Consider the following 20,571-nt stretch of genomic DNA (forward strand, 5'->3'; position numbering starts at 1 on the left):
CGCACCGCGCAGGCGTGGGAACCACATACGCGCAGGGGACTCGGATTCAAAACACCGGTACAGGGGCGAGCGCGACCGAGAGCGTGAAGGAACGGCGGGCCCGCCGCGGGACCGGCTCGCTAGCCCCAGACGCGGCCAGGGCGAAGGTGGAGGGCCCCGGGCGCACAGGTGGGCAGGCGAGAGAGGCTACTTCGCAGACTTTTCTACGCTCCGCTCAGCAGTGCGCAAGCGCGCGGACCTCGCGGCGCCCGCGGCCCGATCCCGCGGCTCAGCCAGTCCCAGGAGGCCTCGCGCGCGGGTTTCCAAGGCGACGCACGGGAGCCGGGGGAGGGGCCGCGGGAGCAGCGCGGAGCAGGTAACTGCCCTGTCCAGTCCCAGCCAGGCCCCCCTGTTCAAGCCTCCGGGCCCTCCGGTGCCGCCGGTCACTCAGCCCCGGCCCCTTGCTCAGCCAGGGCCGCGCAGCCTCGCTCTCGTTAGTAACGCAGCCGGGCCGCCGGCCGCCTCCTCCCGCAGAGCGCCGCCTGGTGAAGAGCCGGCGTCGGCGTGCCCTCCCAGCCGGGGTAGGGGGCCTAGGCTCTCGCCTGCCCACGCCTGCCCAAGCCGTGCCCGCCCAGCCCGGGTAGGGGGCCTGCGCCCTCACCCGCCCACGCCGCGCCCCCATTCCTTGTCCCCCGACTGCGGGCCCGCCACGCGGACTGGCCGCCCGGGGGCATTGGGGCAGGGGCGGCCCCAACCGACCGGCCCTCGTACCGCCAGGCGCCAGGGAAAGGGGCCGGGTCGTGTCCGCCACCCACCCCCGTAGCGGTAGCGCGGGGCCGCTTTCACCCCTCATCCCCGACCTGCAGGCTTTCGCCGGATGCTTTTTTGCTGTCTGAAACTGATGCGGGCAGGTTCGTGTCTACCTTCCTGCTCTAGTTCCCCGCCCCTCCCACACCGGTCTAACCTTAGCGCTGACGTTTCCTTATCCTCAGCCCGTGGCAATGGGAATTCTTTGAAATTTCCGCAGTGTGTGTCCCTCACTCGCTCGGCCTTGGAGCTCTTTGTCCAGTTTCCCCTCGGCGCTTTAACATTCCATTGCTACGCTTGTGCCAACAGGTGACTTTTTTAGGATGGGGTTTTCCACTGCTGAACATGACCTTGAACCTATGTTCTATCTACACTGGCTCCCTACACGAATCCATCCAGTGTCAGGCTCAAATCCTATCTAAATGCCAGTGAGCCCCAGAAGTATCTATCTCCAGCCCTGACCTAACACTGAACTTGAGACCCGTGTACTCAACTGCCTGCCCGCGTCTGTACTTGGATGTCTAAGGCACCCCCTGACAGTCCCTCACACCTGCTCTTCCCACACTTTTACCCACCCCATTACTGCAAACCAGAAACGTCTTTTTCCTTCCTACGTTCAGTCTGTCAACACATCCTTCATAATGTACTCTGAATAGGTGACACAATCCTGTCTTTTCTTCAAACCCCCAGTATCCCTGGACCCAGGTCCAGGCCACCATCCTCTGGTGCCTGGATTATTTCAGTAGCCTCTTAATTGGTCTCTGTGCTTATGTGTGCCCTCCCTCCCTTGAATGTAGACAGTCTTACCTTTTTTCTGTTGTTTCAAGTGAATAAGGCTTTCTTTTAAAGATAGGAATTTCATAGTTTCCATAGATGAAAATAATTTTTAATACGTATTTTGAAGATTTCAGCTTTTAAACCAGGTAGCCAAAGCTACATAAACACCTTACTATTAACAAGCTAAAAATGGAAAGATGCCTCTCAGCTTTCTTGGGTACCTGAGTGTGTCCCTGGATTGAACTTTGACAAGAACTTTAAAACTGGCTGTACAGAAGAGTAAAAAAAAAAAAAAAAATCCAGAGCTTCCTTTTAAGTGAGAAAAAGAAGGCATGTAGGAATTTAGGCTCTGTTTATTCCCTTCTCTTTCATCTTTGGTTTTTTAGAGAAGCACCAAAAGAGGCGAATTGAGATGGAGATCAATGATCATCCCAGTGCTGGTCATGTTGGTAGTAAGTGCCTGGGCACTGGTACTCCAGTCCATCAGGCACAGAGTGATGCAGCGACTGATAGGACAGGTCCTTGCCCTCGGGGAGCTCCTGGCCCCCACGCACCTGTACCCTGGCAGTCGTGAACCCCCAGGCCCCACTTTTTCTTTTTCCACCGAGGGAAGCTCCAGTTGGCCAAAGTAGCAGGGTAGGGTTGCTGCTACTCGTGGAGGGTCCACAGGATATCGCCGATCGGAAACCTGAGCTTTGACCTCACACCTCCCCCTCTTGCCGTCACTTCTTGTCTGACGGGAATCCCCTCAAGCTCCAGCCACCACAACTGCAAGCCTTACCTACATCTATGTGCACATCGTCCTATCCCCGGCCACCCTCCCTGTGCCCTGGATCCCACCCTCACCTGCTTGTCCGAAACCTACGCTCTCACTCTCAGCTGTCACCTGTTGTGTCTCAACTGGCTCTTGCCCTTGGCTTTTCAACGTGCTCCAGTCTCCCATCCCGGAAGAGAGAAAAAAATCTCCCTTGACCCCCTGTTCCCTTTCGTTTTCAGCTATCGCCCAAGGTCTCGTTCCCCTCGACAGGCAAACTGGTTTAAAGAATTGCCACCTTCCGTGTATCCATGCCTTGCGTCTCATTCCTTAGCCCGCTCTAGTCTGCCCTCCGCCCTCATCTCCATGTACCAGAACAAAAGCCACTGATCCGACATTGCCAGGCCTCTTCTTGCTCGGTCTCCGGCAGCGTTCGCATTTGACACTGTTGCTCCCGGTTCTTGAAGCACTGTCCTCCCTTGGCTTCTTCGCCCCAAACACCCCCCACCCCCCCCGCTTCTCCCGCTACTGTGCTGGCTCGCCCTCCTCTCAGGGGCTCCTTGGTCTTGCAGTTCCTCAGAGCTCAGTCTGTTCTCATCACGTTCTCTCCCGTGCCCCCCCATAATCTGAGATTGGGCACAAATCTACGCACACCATCTACGTGAATCCCCATCCGTGTGGACTCCCAACTTCATCCCTCCAGCTGGGCCCTCTGAGCTGACCCATATGTCCGGCGAGCGGAATGGCCTTTCCTCTTAATACGTCTCCGACACCAGCTCCACGTGCCCAAGACCAGTCTCCCACCACCCCTCCCAGCCGGGGCCTCTCGCATTGGCAGCAAGGATTCCTCCTTGGCCTTTTCGCTCCCCCAGCATCCGGCAGGTCACCGAGCCCTGGTGACATTGTCTCCCGTGCATCTTTCACTTCTCAGTCGCCATTGGCACCTTAGCCCAAGCTGCCACCTTCTTTCTCCAGCCTTCCGGAATCCTCTCCCCTGGCTTCTGTCTCTTCTGCACTCCACACTGCAGCAGGAGTGACCTTCAGAAAGTAGAGCAAATGATGGCATTCTTCCCCAGCCTCCCTCTTTTGTTCCCTGCTAGCTTCTCATCGCTTGTGGATTAATGACCCAAATCATACACCTGCCCTCCTGTGAGCCTGCAGCGGCTCACCCCCACCGACCTCGGGAGGCTCTGGGACCACTGGGACCCAGCCAATGGGCCTCGTCCGCCCACCAGGCCTGGAAAGTGTCTACTCTCTCTATCCAGTGTACTTCCCTCCTACCCTCCATTCCTTTTTGCGTGGGTAGCCCCCACCGACCTGTCTTAGCTCTGATGGTCCTTCTCTAGAACCTCCATGGTCACTGTCCAGGTCAGGTTTCTCTGTCATGTAGCTTCAGAGAGTTGTGTCTCTTTCCTCTAAAACATTTACAACAGTCACTATTGTGATGATATTATTGCCAGCATGAAAGCCCCATGAAAAGAGAAACATCTCTGTTTGTGTTCATTACACCCCCCACACCTCATACAGTTCCTGGTGCACAGAAAGCTCCCAAATCTGTGTTAAAAGAATGAATGAAATGAATATTTTGATGTGTGAGATATATCAAATGTAGGGTATTTTAGTACAATTTATTAAAATAGAAGGAAAATTCTAGGAAAAAATTACCAGGTCAACACTGAAAATTAGAAGGAAATGTGGCCGTGGCCAGGAGGGGGAGCTGCAAATGCACACTTCTAGAAATGTAGCCCTAAACTCACATTTGGTTTCTTAGCGTCAGGCGGTGAACTGCATTAGCCACCACTTGGTGGGAGCAGAGAGGCCCGGTTTCTCCTTTTTCATCCCAAAGGCACTTCTTGGGGACACTCGGTCTGGGAAGGAATTCAAAGTTTTTGTCAAAAATAATATCAAGTTGTAAAATGACCAAAACCTACATCGCTTGTCTATAACCAGCCAAACGCTGAACATGACACATTTTCACATTATCAAGGCTTGAAATTTCTGATATATGTAGATATGTTTAATTTACAGATTTTTCACGCTGGACTGGATCTTAGAAGTTATTGAGAACAGTGAGCTAACTTTAGACCTTAGACAGTTGACATCAAGCAGCCAGCTGTACTGGAAGGTCTGCTACTGTCATTCAGATGCCTTTTCTTTGAGCAAACACCCTCTTCTGAATCAGTGCTAATTCTCTTTTTTTTTTTAACGTTTATTTATTTTTGAGACAGAGAGAGACAGAGCATGAATGGGGGAGGGTCAGAGAGAGGGAGACACAGAATCTGAAACAGGCTCCGGGCTCTGAGCTGTCAGCACAGGGGCCCGATGCGGGGCTCGAACTCACGGACCGTGAGATCGTGACCTGAGCCGAAGTCGGCGCTCAACCGACTGAGCCACCCAGGCGCCCCTTAATTGTTTTAATGTTTACTTATTTTTGGGAGAGAGACAGAGTGAAAGTGGGGGAGGGGCAGTGAGAGAGGGAGATACAGGATCCGAAGCAGGCTCCAGGCTCCGAGCTGTCAGCACAGAGCCCGATGCGGGGCTCGAACTCACGGACCGCGAGATCATGACCTGAGCCAAAGTCGGACACTTAACTGCCTGAGCCACCCGGGTGTCCCTCATCTATTTTCTAAGTCATCTTAATTTGCATATAGAAAAGATTGATTTTTATATCCATTTAACTACAGTTTTATTAAATATTCTTTAGAGTGTTTTTAGAGTTTTCTAAGTATACAGTCATGTCGTCTGCACATGATAATAATTTGCACAGTATATAATTGGGCTTTTCTTTCCTAATGTTTATTCCTCTTATTTCTCACATCTAATTTCATTGCCTGCTGCCTCCAAGACAGTATTCATTCGCAGAAGTGATAGTGGGCATCCTTATCTTAGTCCTTGCGGGAGGGTGCGTTCATGTTTCACTAGTAAGCATGAGGCTGGCTTTTGAGTTTGAGACATCTATTTGTTTACTGTATTGGAAAAGCGTTCATTTAAAGGGCACTTAGGGCATTTTAAGTTGAGTCAGCAGCAGTGCAAAGCTTGTCAGGAGTAATGGGCATGGAGACAGGAATTGAGGGAGCTAAGAAAGAAACACTCTCACCATTAATTTACTTAATCAATATTTATTGAACACTTATGTTTCCCTGGGAACTCTTCTGGGCACTGGGGCTGCAGCAGTAGATACAACAGTCAACATACTGTACTCAAGAAGCACACGTCAGTGGGGAAGTCAGGCAACGGATAAGCTAAAGGAGACTAATACAGATTGTGTCAGATAATGATCCCTGCTACAGGGAAAAGTAAAGTGGGAAAGGAAGTAGCGAGTGTTGAGAATGGATCAGAAAAGAGGGAAAACTTGAACGTCAGCTATTGTTTTCCATAAAGCAGGACTGGTGAAGAATACAGTTATCTCCCCACACGATAATTTGGGGTGGGAAACCTAGTTGTAACCTTTGAAAACTAAATCATTCTCCTGAATGCGTTCCAGCTTCACTACAGAATATTTACTTTAAGAATTGGGATTTTCTGGGGGCGCCTGGGTGGCTCAATCGGTTATACGGCCGACTTCGGCTCAGGTCATGATCTCGCGGTCCGTGAGTTCGAGCCCCGTGTCGGGCTCTGTGCTGACAGCTCAGAGCCTGGAGCCTGTTTCAGATTCTGTGTCTCCCTCTCTCTCTGCCCCTCCCCCATTCATGCTCTGTCTCTCTCTGTCTCAAAAATAAATAAACGTTAAAGAACAAATTTAAAAAAAGAATTGGGATTTTCTGGTTGTAGTAATAGCCAAGAATGTAGTAATTTGTGAGACGGTTGAAGAGCAAGTTGCGATATATAATGCCATGTCTGTAATATCAGTGCTTCTAAATTAAGATCCAGTGCCCACCAGTAGTAGCAGGAGAGTGTTCCTTTCCTTATTTTTGTTGTTTGCAGATAAGTAACAGGTAACCCAAAAACTTTGGTTACTCATGTTCAACTTTGCAGTGGAGAGAAAGAACAGGCAGGTTGAGCCACACAACCTTTTGTTCTACCCACAACATTTTCAGAGGCGCTGCTCTGTTGTGGCTCCTTCGAATCCCATTTCCTGATCAACTGCAAAGAGCCGATTCACTTTGATAAGAAGCCTTAGTGTGTGGAGTAGACAGCAAACCATATACAAAGGAGTAGATATAAATTAATACCGATTCAAAACTTGTAACTGATTCTTCTCATATAAATGTTCACTTGTGACATCTTGACATTTTCCTTTTGTAATGTTATTCTAGGTTTTTTGAAGTATATTCTTTCCTTAAAAAGAGACCAAAACATGTCAAAAACTACTACCCTGGAAACCTCCTAAATACTGTGGTGTGAAGGACCGTCCACTCAGAATGTATAGTTAATCGTCATACATCTTAGGAACGTTTGATGAAGGACAGCAGGTATGCGTTAATTCATTTTAAAACATTTTGGCATATTTTTTTGTCTGCTTTGTTGCAAAAGCAGAATTGAAGACAACTACACACAAAAAAATGTAGTTTTCAAATGATTCAAATGTGCACCTTGATCTTGAACATTTTTATTTCCAATTCTGTAATTAAAAGAACATGATATACAAATTTATTGTTGTTCTGGGCAACCATGCCTTTACGTGGCGCATTCCAGGAAAGCATAGCATCAGTTGGGTTACATTCTCTCCATTCAAGCCGTGTTTTTGATTGTAAGTTGTGTTCCTGAGTCATAACAGCAAAGAAACTACCATCAACCCTGTCATGACAGAAACATGTGCAATTATGCTTCAAGAGCAATAAAACAGGAACTTTTTTTTAATGTTTATTTATTTTTGAGAGGGGCAGAGAGACAGGGAGACACAGAGTCTGACGCAGGATCCAGGCTCTGAGCTATCAGCACAGAGCCTGATGTGGGGCTCGAACCCACAAACTGTGAGATCATAACCTGAGCCAAAGTTGGACCCTTAAATGACTGAGCCACCCAGGTGCCCCCAACAGGAACTTTTATACTGTAAACACTAGTGTTCAAAATATAAATCTTGCCAAAATCTGAACTATACACCACCATAAACTCAGTATATCAAAAACTAGTATGCTCACTCTATAGTAAGAATAATAACATAATTACTAACGGCTTATTTTTAAATCCTTGAAGGCAGAAGTTTGCTTTTTTCATAACCCCAGTGCCTAGTAGACACTAAGTAAACGTTCTTTGATTGGACATTTTCATTAATTAATTGGTCAATAAACTCAGAAGAACATTAGATGGTTGGCCTAAGACTTTGATTTTTCAATAATGCACCACATAATCAGAAATCCATGTGTGGAGCCTACATACATTTTTTAATAACAATGAGGTAAGACCAGTTATGTTAACACAAAGACACACAGAAACAGTTTCATCAACTTAAAAGGGTATTTATGGACCTGATACTAGTCACCAATCCATCCATCTTTAACAGATCAGTGAGAAAACTGGTATTTAACAGACTGAATATTCCAGAGAACTGCTTGATATATGCATTCATGGCACATCTCGTTGCCAACTAGTAATATCCAAAAATACAGTTCATTTGACATTGTTGATGAGACTTCTCAGACTCCGTTTCATGAAAAAGAATGGAATTACCACAGGTGAACCCAAATAGGCCCAAATTTGGGTCCTACAGATAGAAATTATAGAACAGTTCTGGGGTCCTGAGACTTCCAAAATTCTAAGAATGTTCTGTGTCCTTAGTGGGTGTAATTTATGTTAAGCTCAAGTAATTCTTCTGGTAACTGAACCATCCTGAGAAGACATGTCTGAGTGTATTAATTATCTATGCCTGTGTAACAAATGACCCAAAAAACTTAACAGCTTAAAACAATAGTGTGGTTGGCCACCACTCCAAAAAATTATTTTAAGATCATGATTTGATTAAAATTAATGGATTAGAGATAGAGAAAATATGGCATTATATAGATTTTTTTCAGAATCAAGTAAACATTCTAGAAAGCACCTGTTCACCTAAATAAGATATTTAGCATTAAATCCTATTCTCCCATGTTCTACAAGATCACTGTTGATTTTGTAACCTCCTAAAGTAGATTGACACAGAAGTTTTCTGTCTATTATAAGTCTGTCTCCAATTTCAAATGAACACTTACTGGATGGAAAAACAACGACAAACATTTATTATTCTCTGGGTCAGGAATCTGGGCATAGCTGGGTTCCTTGGCTCAGGATGTCTCTTAAGGCTGTAGTCAACACGTCAGTTTGGGCTGTAGTAATCCCCAGACTCAGCTGGGGGAAGTTCCAAGCTTCCAAACTCACTCCAGCAGTTGGTGGTAGGATTCTGTTTTTCACAGCCTGTTCAACTGAGGGTCTCAGTTCCTCACTGGCCATTGGCCTGAGGCCTTAGTTTCTTGTCATGTGTACTTCTCCGTGGGTCTGCTTACAACATAGCAGTTGGCTTCCACCAATGTGAGCAAGTGAGAGAAAAAGAGAAGGTGATGACAGAAATCAAAGCCTTTTAGTTAATCTCATCTTGAAAGTGACATCTGAGTCACACCGTAGGGAAGGGGATCACACAAGGACATGAGTCCCAGGAAATGGGAGTCTGTGGGAGCCATCTGAGAAGCTACCACTCACACTGAGCACATTCCAAAGACAGCCTCAGAAAGGTATATGACGACTCCCTTCTTCATCACAGGAGGCACTGGCATGCTCCAGGGCTCTCTAGGGAAGGAAAAGTGACAATGTAGAGGAATCACCTGGTGGTTTCCCCAGCTGACTGAAGGTCTACAGTTAGGGGATTGTTACCATTCAGTAGACGACAGAAGGGATGCGGCCTCTGCCCCTTGACAACCAGCAAAGAAGCCTCCTAGTCTTCCAGATAGTGCCTGACTACCCTTACCTAAAACCAGTATAGTACAGACAGAATCTAAGGAAGCCCAAAGTGGTTCTTACAGAAAGATTCAGGAATAGAACTGGTTTGGGAAATTAAAGCATTGTTTCTGTGTTCTAGCACGTAGTGCCTGCTTGTACCGTATGAGGCAGATGTCCACTTCCTGAGCTGGGTGGCGAAAGGGTTTCCCTGGTGGATATTCCCTAGACTTTCAGCAGGAGCCCCAAATGGACTTCCCTCATATCCTAACTTTCTCTGCTTCTCCCTTTTATTTATTCCCCCTCTCTCTTGATAACCTCTCTCTTCCCACTTTTCCCTCAAGATTTGCCTTACTTCCCTAGATAAATAATGAATGGAAGGGAACTTCCTCAGTCTAATAAAGGAAAAACCTACAACTAACATCACACTTAATGGTGAAAGACTGGACAGTCTCCTTCTCAGCTCCAAGGCAAGACAAGGACGTCAACTCTTAGCAACGCTTCTGTCCAGCATTGTACTGGAGATTCTGCCAACCAGTCCGGCAAGAAAAAGAAATGAAAGGGTCCATATTAGAAAAGGAGAATTCAACCCTCTTTATTTACAGATGACATCATCATCTGTGATGAAATCTATAAAACAGCTACCAGAACCAATGATCAAGTTTACAGGATATGACATCAATACACGAACATCAATTGTTTTTCTGTATACTAGCAGCAAACAATTGGAAATTGACATTAAAAGATAATACTACTTAACAATACCTGTATAATAGCAGTTATCAAAAATATGAAATAGTTAGGGATAAATCTGAAAAAAAATATGTAAGAGATCTATGCACTACAAACTACAGAAGATGGCCTAACAAACCAGAGCTGTTTTTGTCAGGGTGTCAGTTCTCCATGAATTTATCTGTAGACTCACAATCACAATGACAATTCCATGAGGCTTTTCTGAGGGAACTGACAAGCTGATTCTAACATTCCCATGGAAACTCAGAGAACCTAAATAAAATGGCCAAACAACTTTGAAAAGAAAGAAGACAGTTGGAGAACTAATGCTATCCCATTTTAAGATTAATTATAGGAGTGCCTGGGTGGCTCAGTCGGTGAAGCATCTGACTTCGGCTCAGGTCATGATCTCATGGTTCATGAGTTTGAGCCCCGCATCAGGCTCAGTACTGACAGCTCATAGCCTGGAGCCTGCTTCGGCTTCTGTGTCTCCCTCTCTGTCCCTCCCCACTCGCACTCTGTCTCGCTCTCAAAAGTAAACATTAAAAAAAATAATAATTTTTAAAAAGATTAATTATAGAGCTGCAGTAACAAGAAAGGTGTGTAAAGTGTCAATGTAAAGATAGAGAACTAGGTGAGCAGAGCCAAAGAGAGCACAGAAATAGACTCACACACGGCATCTCAGTTATAAAGGTACAAAGGCAATTCAGTGCAAAAAGTGTTGGTCTTTTCAAGAAACGGTGCTGGAACAATTGATGTCCTTATTTTATTTTATCTTATTTATTTATTTTTTAACATTTATTTATTTTTGAGAGAGAGAGAGATGAAGTGCGAGCAGGGGAGGGGCGGAGAGAGGGAGACACAGAATCCAAAGCAAGCTCCAAGCTCTGAGCTGTCAGCACAGAACCCGACACGGGGCTCGAACTCATGGACTGCGAGATCATGACCTGAGCCAAAGTCAGACACTTCACCGACTGAGCCCCTAAATATCCTTATTTAAAAAAAAAAAAACAAACCTCTGGTCAATTTCTGACCCATGATAATTAATTCAAAATGGATCAAAGTAAAACAAAACTATAAAATTTCTGGGAGAAAATCTTTGTGGCCTCGGGCTATGTAAAAATGTGTTAGATGCAATACCAGAAGAATCAGTAAAAGAACAAATTGGTAATTTGGGCTTCATCAAAATTAAAAACATCTGCAGACACTTTTAGGGAATGAAAACACAAGCCACAGGCTGGGAGAAAATATTTACAAACATGTATCCAGTAACAGACTTATGTCCAGAGTATAAAAGCGCTCTGAAAACACAGCCATAAGAAAACCAACAATCCAATTTACAAATGGACAGAAGATTTGAACAGATACTTCATCACCCATCCCCCAAAAAAGAAGACACAAGGATGGCAAATGGGCGCGTGAAAAGATGTTCACTGTTATCCGTCATTTGGGAAATGCAAACTAAAGCCATAGAGGGCATCCCTAAACAGACCTATTAGGTTTTTATTTTATTTATTATTTTTTTCTAAATAAAACTAAAAAGAGTGGCCATATCAAGTGTTAGCAGGAACGTGGAGCAGCGGGAGCTCATGCACCGCTGGCCGGAACGCCAAATGGTGCAGCTACTGTGGAGAACAGTCTGGCAGCTTCTTAAGAAGTTAAACATGCACTCACCATACAGTCCAGCCAACCCACCCCTAGGTATTTACCCGCCAAAAAAAGAAATCCTATGTCCATACATAGGACCCGGGTATGAATGCCCATAGCTGTTTTATTTGCAATGGCCCAACAGTGAAGATAGCTGAAAAGTCCATCAGCAGGTGGACGAATAAACAAATTGTGGTGTGGTCACACAATTGGATACTAACCGCGGATGAGATTGGGGGGTGGGGGGAATGAACTGCCGATATACACAGTAACTTGGATGAATCTCAAAATCATTATGCTGAGCGAAGAAGCCAAGCCAAACAAAAGTGCATACTGTACGACTCCATTTATAGAAAGCTGTAGAAGATGCAAACCTAGAGTGACAAAACAGTCAGTGGTCATGTGGGGGGAAAGGGAGGAGCAGGGAGGGATGGGAGAAAGGAACCTCACAGGGGTCCAAGGAAATTTTGGAGGTAGGCTCTACTGATCATGGTGGTAGTCTCACGAGTATATACACATGTCTAGCATTATCAAATTGTACACTTTAAATATGTGCAGTTTATCATATGTCATTTCATACTGTATTTCTATGTACTCAATAAAAGATTGAAAAAAAAAAGTTGCATCTCAGTTGCTTAGGAATTTGTTTTCTTATAGATACTCTTAGTAAGCCAAATAAGTTGACCTACTGGATGCATTAAAAATGATGAGGGGCGCCTGGGTGGCTCAGTCGGTTAAGCGTCCGACTTCAGCTCAGGTCACGATCTCGCGGTCCGTGAGTTCGAGCCCCACGTCGGGCTCTGGGCTGATGGCTCAGAGCCTGGAGCCTGCTTCCGATTCTGTGTCTCCCTCTCTCTCTGCCCCTCCCCCGTTCATGCTCTGTCTCTCTCTGTCTCAAAAATAAATAAAACGTTAAAAAAAAAAATGATGATTGAAATGTTGGTGACTCACCTAATAAACTCATTTAAGTTTATTAAGTTGGTACCATCGTTACTGAACTGCTTCATAGGAAACCCTCTGGTCCCCTGTGTCTCTTATGACCGTTTTTTTGTCGAAGACTGCTATTAACATTAAGAACAATTGCCTTTCTATTTGTTACAGCAGAAAGAAGCACATCAAGTTTACCTAAAAGCTGATATTAATAAACAACTGACATTCATGAGTTGTAGGAAATCACTGGGACGGCCAGCTCATCTCCTGGCTGTACCAGGTTGTAAATGTATCGTTTCAAAAGAATATAGCATTGTGTAAAACACTTATGACAACTCTAAAGTTTAGTAAATTACAAAAAAAAAATTAACATCTTAAGGATATGGATTGAAATTACAGCCTGTAATTCTTAGATATTTGTGCTTATTTAATTATGAGAGTGATCAGTGAACCCAGTAATTAATCTGAAGTTGCTTATATTTTCAGTGAAATAGATTAGATTATAATAGTGATCAAGTGTAAAATAACTGTGTCTCATACCATGTTCTATAGAAATTTATTGAAAACAAGCTGACAGTACATCCACTAGATAATTGGTGACAATGATGAATTTTCTACCCACCCATCCCACACACTCACAAAAATACTTTCTATATAAGACTGCATTTTGGCCCATCCTGTGGAAATGATACCGATTGTATTCGGTGAATTATTGAGCAGGAAAGATTACGGACAACTTTGCTAATATGGCATCTTCTCACTGGGATGTTTTTAATTGTATGCGATTTTCTCAAGCATTTTAAAGGAGCTATAGTTACTGCCTCCTAGCTATAGGGGCCTTGCAAAATAGAGACCCACAGGAGATTGTATACATTGGACAATTCAGCCAAAAACAGAGGCTTATGGCTCTTGCAAATCTATATGGGGAGAGCAATAATGACTTCAAATCCACCTTCTTTTCCATAGCTAAACCTATAAAGCCTTCTATTAGAGTACATTTTAATCACAGAATTATTTTAAGAGCGAGGCTGTTTATAGATATTAAGGCTTATTTGGCTCCAATGGATTTCAATTAGAATTTTGTCCTTTTTTTTTTTTTTCCTGTTACATCAGTGTTTATTAAACAAAGAGACCAGGATGGCTAGTTCTCTGCTGTATCAGACATGGGGCAATCAACTCGTCTTAGCCCTATGGAAGCATGTGATTCAGAGGGACTACTTTATTTTTTTAATAAAAAAATTTTTTTAATGTTTATTTCTTTTTGAGAGAGAGAGAGAGAGACAGAATGTGAGAAAGAGAGAGGCAGAGAGAGAAGGAGACACGGAATCCAAAGCAGGCTCCAGGCTCTGAGCTGTCAGCACAGAGCCCGACATGGGGCTTGAACCCGTGAACCATGAGATCATGACCTGAGCCAAAGTCAGATGCCCAACCAACTGAACCACCCAGAAGCCCTGGGAATATTTCTTTTAAAAAATTGTACGTGTATGGGGCACCTGAGCATCCAACTCTTGACTTCGGCTCAGGTCATGATCTCGCAGGTGTGAGTTCAAGCCCAGCATTGGACTCTGTGCTGAGAGCTCAGAGCCTTGGGATTCTCTCTTTTCCTCTCTGGCCCTCCCCCACCTGCTCTCTATTTCTTTCTCAAAATAAAAATAAACTTAAAAAAGTTGTACATGGAGTACAAGCACATCACCAAACCTCAATATTCTAATCTAGGAATGGAAAAAAACCACTCTTTCACCCTAACTTCCTTATCTGTATCTCTCACTGTTCCCGTCATGTCAGATTCTGAGTGAGTTGTACTGATTAATCTAAAAGGTTAAGGGATACATGATTGGTTTCAATATAGTCTCAGATTTTGGACTCTAGACTAGAGGTAAAACATAAAAAGCTGAAGAGTGAGTGATCCTCATAGGTTTATCACAGGTCTTGACATACTTTAACATTTTACAGTTGCAGTGACAATTAAGTTGGGTCAAATTATGTCCATTTGGGGTCAAGTAGTATGGTACGGTGAAAAAAACCCAGCAGACAGACCTGGCCTAAAAACTGAGTTCTCCCCCTCACTAGCTTTGTGACCTCAGACGGGTTACTTGACGTTTCTGAGCCTTACTTAGTTTGCTCAACAGTAAAATACGATGACTGATCCCTATTGCACAGGGCTGTCATCATGATGAAGTCAGCCGCCATATGGAAGCCGCTGCCTCTGTGCTTGGCATACAGTGTAGGGGGGGTGATGGTGGTGATCCGTATTCAAGTGGTTACAAATTTTGGTTGTGAGGCAGCAGTGGGTGGCCTGAAGTTACAACAGAAACAAGACACAGTCTCTGTCTTCAGAGAGTTTTCAGTCAAATGCCATTTGTCAAGCAATTGTTCCCAGTAAAATAGTTGATGTGGAAACAAACTGACTCTTGGTTGCATCTCTCACATAAAGACACGAGCAGGGCCCTCGAGAGTCCTGGTGTGTGTTCAAGAATTACTCTTCCAAGAGACAACTAGTATTTGCTGATGGCGTGCTATGGGACAGGTGCCGTGATAGATATTTACAAACACTATCTCATTTCTCCCTGTGATAACCCTATGGAATCGGTGTTGTTATTCATGTCTTATAGGTGGCCAATATCACTTCACTAACTGACAGACTTAGGTTCAAGCCCACGTCAGCCTGCCTTCAAGTTGTCCACCAGCTTCAACTGTCACACTCCCACTCTCGTACCATTAGACAGTTTGTGACTGTAAATGAAAAACACTCTTGAATTGAGCCTGTATCCTACAATACTGGGATGGCTGTCTCAAAGCAGAGTTCTGAGGAAGGAGAAGGGAATTTTATTTTATTTTATTTTTTATTTTTTAAAATTTACATCCAAATTAGTTAGCATATAGTGAAACGATGATTTCAGGAGTAGATTCCTTAAGCCCCTTCCCCATTTAGCCCATCCCTCCTCCCACAACACCTCCAGTAACCCTCAGTTTGTTCTCCATATTATGAGTCTCTTCTGTTTTGTCTCCCTCCCTGTTTTTATATTATTTTTGTTTCCCTTATGTTCATCTGTTTTGTCTCTTAAAGTCCTCATATGAGTGAAGTCATATGATTTTTGTCTTTCTCTAATTTCACTTAGCATAATACCCTCCCGTTCCATCCACATAGTCACAAATGGCAAGATTTCATTCTTTTTGATTGCCGAGTAATATGCCATTGTATCTATATACCACATCTTCTTTATCCATTCATCCACCGATGGACATTTGGGCTCTTTCCATACTTTGGCTATTGTCGATAGTGCTGCTATAAACATGGGGGTGCATGTGTCCTTTCGAAATAGCACACCTGTATCTCGTGGATAAATGCCTAGTAGTACCCCTGCTGGGTCGTAGGGCAGTTCTATTTTTAGTTTTTTGAGGAACCTCCATACTGTTTTCCAGAGTGGCTGCACCAGCTTGCATTCCCAAGGAGGAGGGAATTTTTACAGGGCTTTAGCAGCAGAGGTCAGCCAACAACTGGTCAAAAATCTGTCTCACAGATTACCAGCCATTGGCTTCTTGCAGTGATGCGGATTTAACAAGATGCATGGAGGAAGTTAGGGGCTAAAGTCATGAGAGGGAAGAGGTGAGGAGGGACAGCTCCTAGGGTCAAGGACAGGCAAGGCCATGAGGGCCACAGCAGAGCATTTTTGGTCCTTCAGGATCTTGCACACCAGCAACTTGGTCTCTTCTTAATCCATCTGCAAAGGTTCAGAAGTAAGGATCTTTGCCTGTGCATCTACCCACTGTTACATGGCAGAATGCGTCTGGAAAGATCAATTCTTTGCCTTAGGATGTGTGATGTTACCACCAGTGTGATGTTTGCGGTTGTGATGCTTAATGAAAAAAGTCCTGACCTGGAAGCAAGAAAACAGGGACAACTGCTTAACCTGCTTGAGCCTGTTCCCTTCACGTGGCCAGGATGAGATGATGCAAACACAGCTTGGGTGAAGTAAAAACACTCACTAAATATGAAGTACGGTACTAATGTTATTAGGATTATTTGGGCTAAGATTTCTGTAGTAGGGAGATGGTGAACTGCCTCATGTATTTCATCAGAAGAGGAGAAAGCTTGACAGTCCAGCCAATGGAGAAAGAGGCAGAAGCTGACTCGGGAAAAAAACCAAAAACTCTCAGTAGAGCCAGTGACGTTAGATCCCTGTCGGGAAGGGTCTGGTGGCAGCTCATTTCTCTTCTGCCTTCTTGATGAAACAGAGGAAGTGGGGTTGTTGAATGAAAACAATAACCCCCGTAAAGACCTGGGAGATGGGTTCCTTTGTTCTGAACTGCTGTCAAAACAGAACTGGTGTTCTGTGCCTTCCTGCAGCGGCATCATAGAGGATTCCAGAGCCTCCTTGTGTCTGAGTTCACATTCTGTCCATTTTAAATTCTCACGTCAGATGACTAAAGGCTTACCAACAGTATCAAAAGTTTGGGTACAGGGGCGCCTGGCTGGCTCAGTCAGTGGAGCATGTGACTCCCGATCTCGGGGGTGGTGAGTTCGAGCCCCAGGTAGGGTCCAGAGATTACTTTAAAAAAGAAAAAAAAAAAAAGCTTGTGTATATTGGAATCTAGTCTTTGTATATTAACCACGGACAAGGGCATGCGAAAGCTACGTATAGTATAGTCGCTGTCCTGAGCTATCTTGGAGCTAGACTCATTGTACCTCAGAGAACTAACTTTCCTGTGAAAGTTTCACAGGAAACTGTGAGTTTAGCTGTGGGCCATCATGCCTCCCAGGGTCCTTAGATCAAACGAGAATCTGGATGGAGGATTGCAGACTTCGTGGGGCGTGTGTAGGAGAGTCTGTGTGAGAGACCTTGTCATCTAGCCTTACTGGTCACACAGATTATTCAGCTGAATCAAGTTCAATAGTACTGCCTAGGCTCTATACCAACAATTTAAAAAGAAAGTGGGGGCGCCTGGGTGGCTTGGTTGGTTGGGCGGCCGACTTCGGCTCAGGTCATGATCTCGCGGTCCGTGAGTTCGAGCCCCGCGTCGGGCTCTGTGCTGACAGCTCAGAGCCTGGAGCCTGTTTCAGATTCTGTGTCTCCCTCTCTCTGACCCTCCCCCATTCATGCTCTGTCTCTCTCTGTCTCAAAAATAAATAAACGTTAAAAAAAAAAAAAAAAAAAAAAAAAAAAATTTAAAAAAAAAAAAAAAGAAAGTGGAAGCGAACTACAGTACCTTTGTTTTCACTGAATGTCAAGCAGGTGCTAGCAGCAAAGTGCCGAGAAGTTATTCTAGATGCATAGAACCCTGCAGTGATGTGTGACGTTGCTTTGGGGAGTAATTCGCTGCAGTGAAACATTCCTGACCTACAAGTGAAGACCTGCTATGTTTATTAAACTTTCTGTTGCACTAAATTTGGACCAAGTCTAACCGAAATAAAAGTGGCTATGTCTGGGTCTTAATTACTTTTTCAGTCGTGGCCTTTGGTTGCCAGGACTTTGGACCACATGGTAGCTTTCGTCCCTGATGAGAAATTAGGATCCGCATCGTCAAATGTCATTTCAGTTTCAGTTTTTCAGCACTTTGCTTCGAAGTCCGCGTTAGTCTTGTTTAGCTCCCAAGTAAGGTTTCGATTTTTCACATTGAATGATTAAGTTTCTAATAATTAGACAAACTTGGTTTTGATTTTTCCAAATCCATTATGATAAAAGTTTGGTCTTTGTGTAGCTGCAAAAGTATGATCAGTTCTTTATTAAACAAATGTAAATTTTCCACTGGGTGGACTGTCTTCAAAAAGGTTCCAACAATGGGATGATTTTCCGTGCAAACCACATTTTTTCCTGAATTGTTTTCTGTCATCGTGTAGCTGTAATCGGGGGAGGTCCTATTCATGTTATAACAGTCCAAATGGAGCACAGAAAGGAAAGCACATTTTTTTCATTAAAATATGACAAGCCTTGTAATTATGGATCAAGTTTATATCCCTGGGATCCACTATTACTCTTAATTTAAAACAAGTATTAACTCTAAAAAAGTAGTAGATTAATTTGTCATATTCTATGCTGTATGTTTCATCTCAAAAGTGTGATTTCATCACTAATAAATAAAAGTGTGTCCATCTCCACAAATATGTCTGAATTTCCTAAGTATTGCATTTCATACCAGCCATCCAAGCTTACCAAGTACTGTCGTTTTGTTCAAGGCAAAATCTTGCAACATTCTTAGAGAATGAAGATGTAATTCACTAATTCACAAATTGCTGTCATTGTTGTCCTCTGATGTGAACTTTGTCTTGTATTACCTGTGAATAGAGTCTCACCAAAGTTTGTCTCAGGGGTCTTACATTTTATGTCAAAGAAAAAAACAAAACCCCACCGAGATTTTTTCCAGAAAATACTTCCACAAGATGTGGTGTTTCCCATTCCTAATGATCCACTTATAGTTAAATATAATAAAGCAGAGGTTCATTTTAATGTCAATAGCTATAAATCTGAAAACACTTTTCTCCTATCAGGTTTTGCTATGTCTCTGGCTGATCCAGCAGAAACAGGTGTAGATGAGCACCTCCCCTGTGTGGCCTTAGGACCCAGGAGGAGGTCTGCAGAGTGCACGGGAACCCAGGACGCAGGTGACTGTTCAAGAGGCAGCCCCAGTCACGCTTCTGATAGGAGTGTGGATTACAGCAGATCTCAGTGTTCCTGCAGAAGTTTAAGTTCTCCCTGTGATTATTCAGAAGACTTTCTCTCTGAATGTTCTGAAACAGCTCGTAATAGAAATTATTTAGAGAAGACTATGATAAGAGAAAAAAAGAACGAGAAGAAAACGTATAATGTCTCTAAAGTCTCCCAACCTAAAGGTAAGAAGCAACATTTCCCAAGCAAGACAAAACTTCTGTTCCCAATGACATTATTATTTAGTGCACTAGTATTTGAAGTCGTCCCTATTCGGTTTTATTGTTGTCCCCTATTTCAAATGTGTGTTTATAAATGAACTTGTACGGAAGGAAATAGAGAAATTGGGAATGATTACAAGATGGCAGGAAGTTAGGCTGAAAACAAGAAACCTAGCCCTCTTGTACAACTTACCCTGCCGGAGCCTACTGGTGAGGTTAGTTCCGTTTTTAGTTAACAGGTGGCCTTGTTACAGAGTACCACGACACTTGGACTTTGCTGGCCTCTTGCCTCGCATCCCAGATGAAGAATCAAGGTTCGAATTGCCAATGAACTGTAAATACCTGAGTCAGCACCCCAAGAGGATGGTCTCCAAGTCCGGTGAGGCAAAGATCATCTTTTGAGACAGAGGTGGTTCAAAAGGCTGTTAACAAGGTCATCCATTCCCTTGTGGACTGTAAGAGTACCGACACCAGTTCCTAACTGTCCAGATGGAAGTAGCCTTGTGATGTCCTTGACCTCACTCCCTGCCTCCCTGCCCAGACTGTGAATACCTCCTCCCATTTTAGGCAATCCTGGGCTTATAAATATTCCTAATATGGACATGGCTGACACTTTCTTCGGCTGTGGCCATCAGAACTGCCATCAGTGAGCAGCTGCAAACTACGTCAATACTATGTGGACAGCATGTCTGCTGTCAGGTGTACCCCGTGTCTTCCCCCGCCAGCCCCCTGTGACCAGGTGTGCCTAGGACTCCCTCTGCTACCTCAGAGTCATCTAGAACCTTCAGGTCCCCTTCTTCCCAGCTATAGGGTAGGGATTCTTCATCTTAGTCGCATATCTCTGGGCTGCATGAAAATCTTTGCATTTTTTGTGTCTATTTACATTTGTGAACTCTTCTAGGGAGAAGGACCCATGAGCTTCCACCAGATTCTCAAAAGGCTAAAAGCTCCTTTTCTAGAGAGGTAGGAGTCTTATGCTCACGGTCAAGGCCGAGGGTAGAAGATGAAAAGCCTAGTTCCTTCTGTCACATGGGACTCTGTCAAAAGAAGTCTGTTTGTGGCATTTGGAAGAGATTATCACAACAGAAACTACATCGTGGTTAGGCTCCATCGTGGTTATGATCCCCTATCCACGTCTGAATTTACAAAAGTCTGAAAAACAAACAGTTTTTATATCTTTGGTACCTAAACTGATTCAGCAACAAAAACCAGATCTGAACTAACATGAGACTGA

General features: G+C 44.3%; 2 protein-coding genes across 6 annotated transcripts in view; one reads left to right on the forward strand and one right to left on the reverse strand.

The window, feature by feature from the left end:
- Positions 1-307: 307 nt before the first annotated feature.
- Positions 308-20,571, forward strand: part of LCA5L (lebercilin LCA5 like) — a 48,205-nt gene continuing 27,941 nt past the window's right edge. For 2 of the 5 annotated variants that reach the window (XM_042954960.1, XM_042954964.1), the window contains exons 1-4: positions 366-890; positions 6,574-6,729; positions 18,960-19,301; positions 19,570-19,716. In XM_042954960.1, coding sequence (XP_042810894.1) covers positions 18,968-19,301; positions 19,570-19,716 — 481 coding nt within the window. In that variant the 5' untranslated portion in view covers positions 366-890; positions 6,574-6,729; positions 18,960-18,967. The other 3 variants (XM_042954961.1, XM_042954962.1, XM_042954963.1) reach the window with 3 other exon arrangements.
- Positions 6,925-20,571, reverse strand: part of LOC122229647 (guided entry of tail-anchored proteins factor 1) — a 62,112-nt gene continuing 48,465 nt past the window's right edge. The window contains exons 5-6 of the transcript XR_006207086.1: positions 8,446-9,016; positions 6,925-7,054 (exon numbers count right to left, since the gene is read on the reverse strand). The gene's annotated coding sequence lies outside the window, so the exon portion shown is untranslated. The remainder of the gene's footprint in view (positions 7,055-8,445; positions 9,017-20,571) is intronic.

The sequence above is a fragment of the Panthera leo genome, chromosome C2 (assembly GCF_018350215.1).
Source record: "Panthera leo isolate Ple1 chromosome C2, P.leo_Ple1_pat1.1, whole genome shotgun sequence".
Taxonomy (NCBI): Eukaryota; Metazoa; Chordata; class Mammalia; order Carnivora; family Felidae; genus Panthera; species Panthera leo.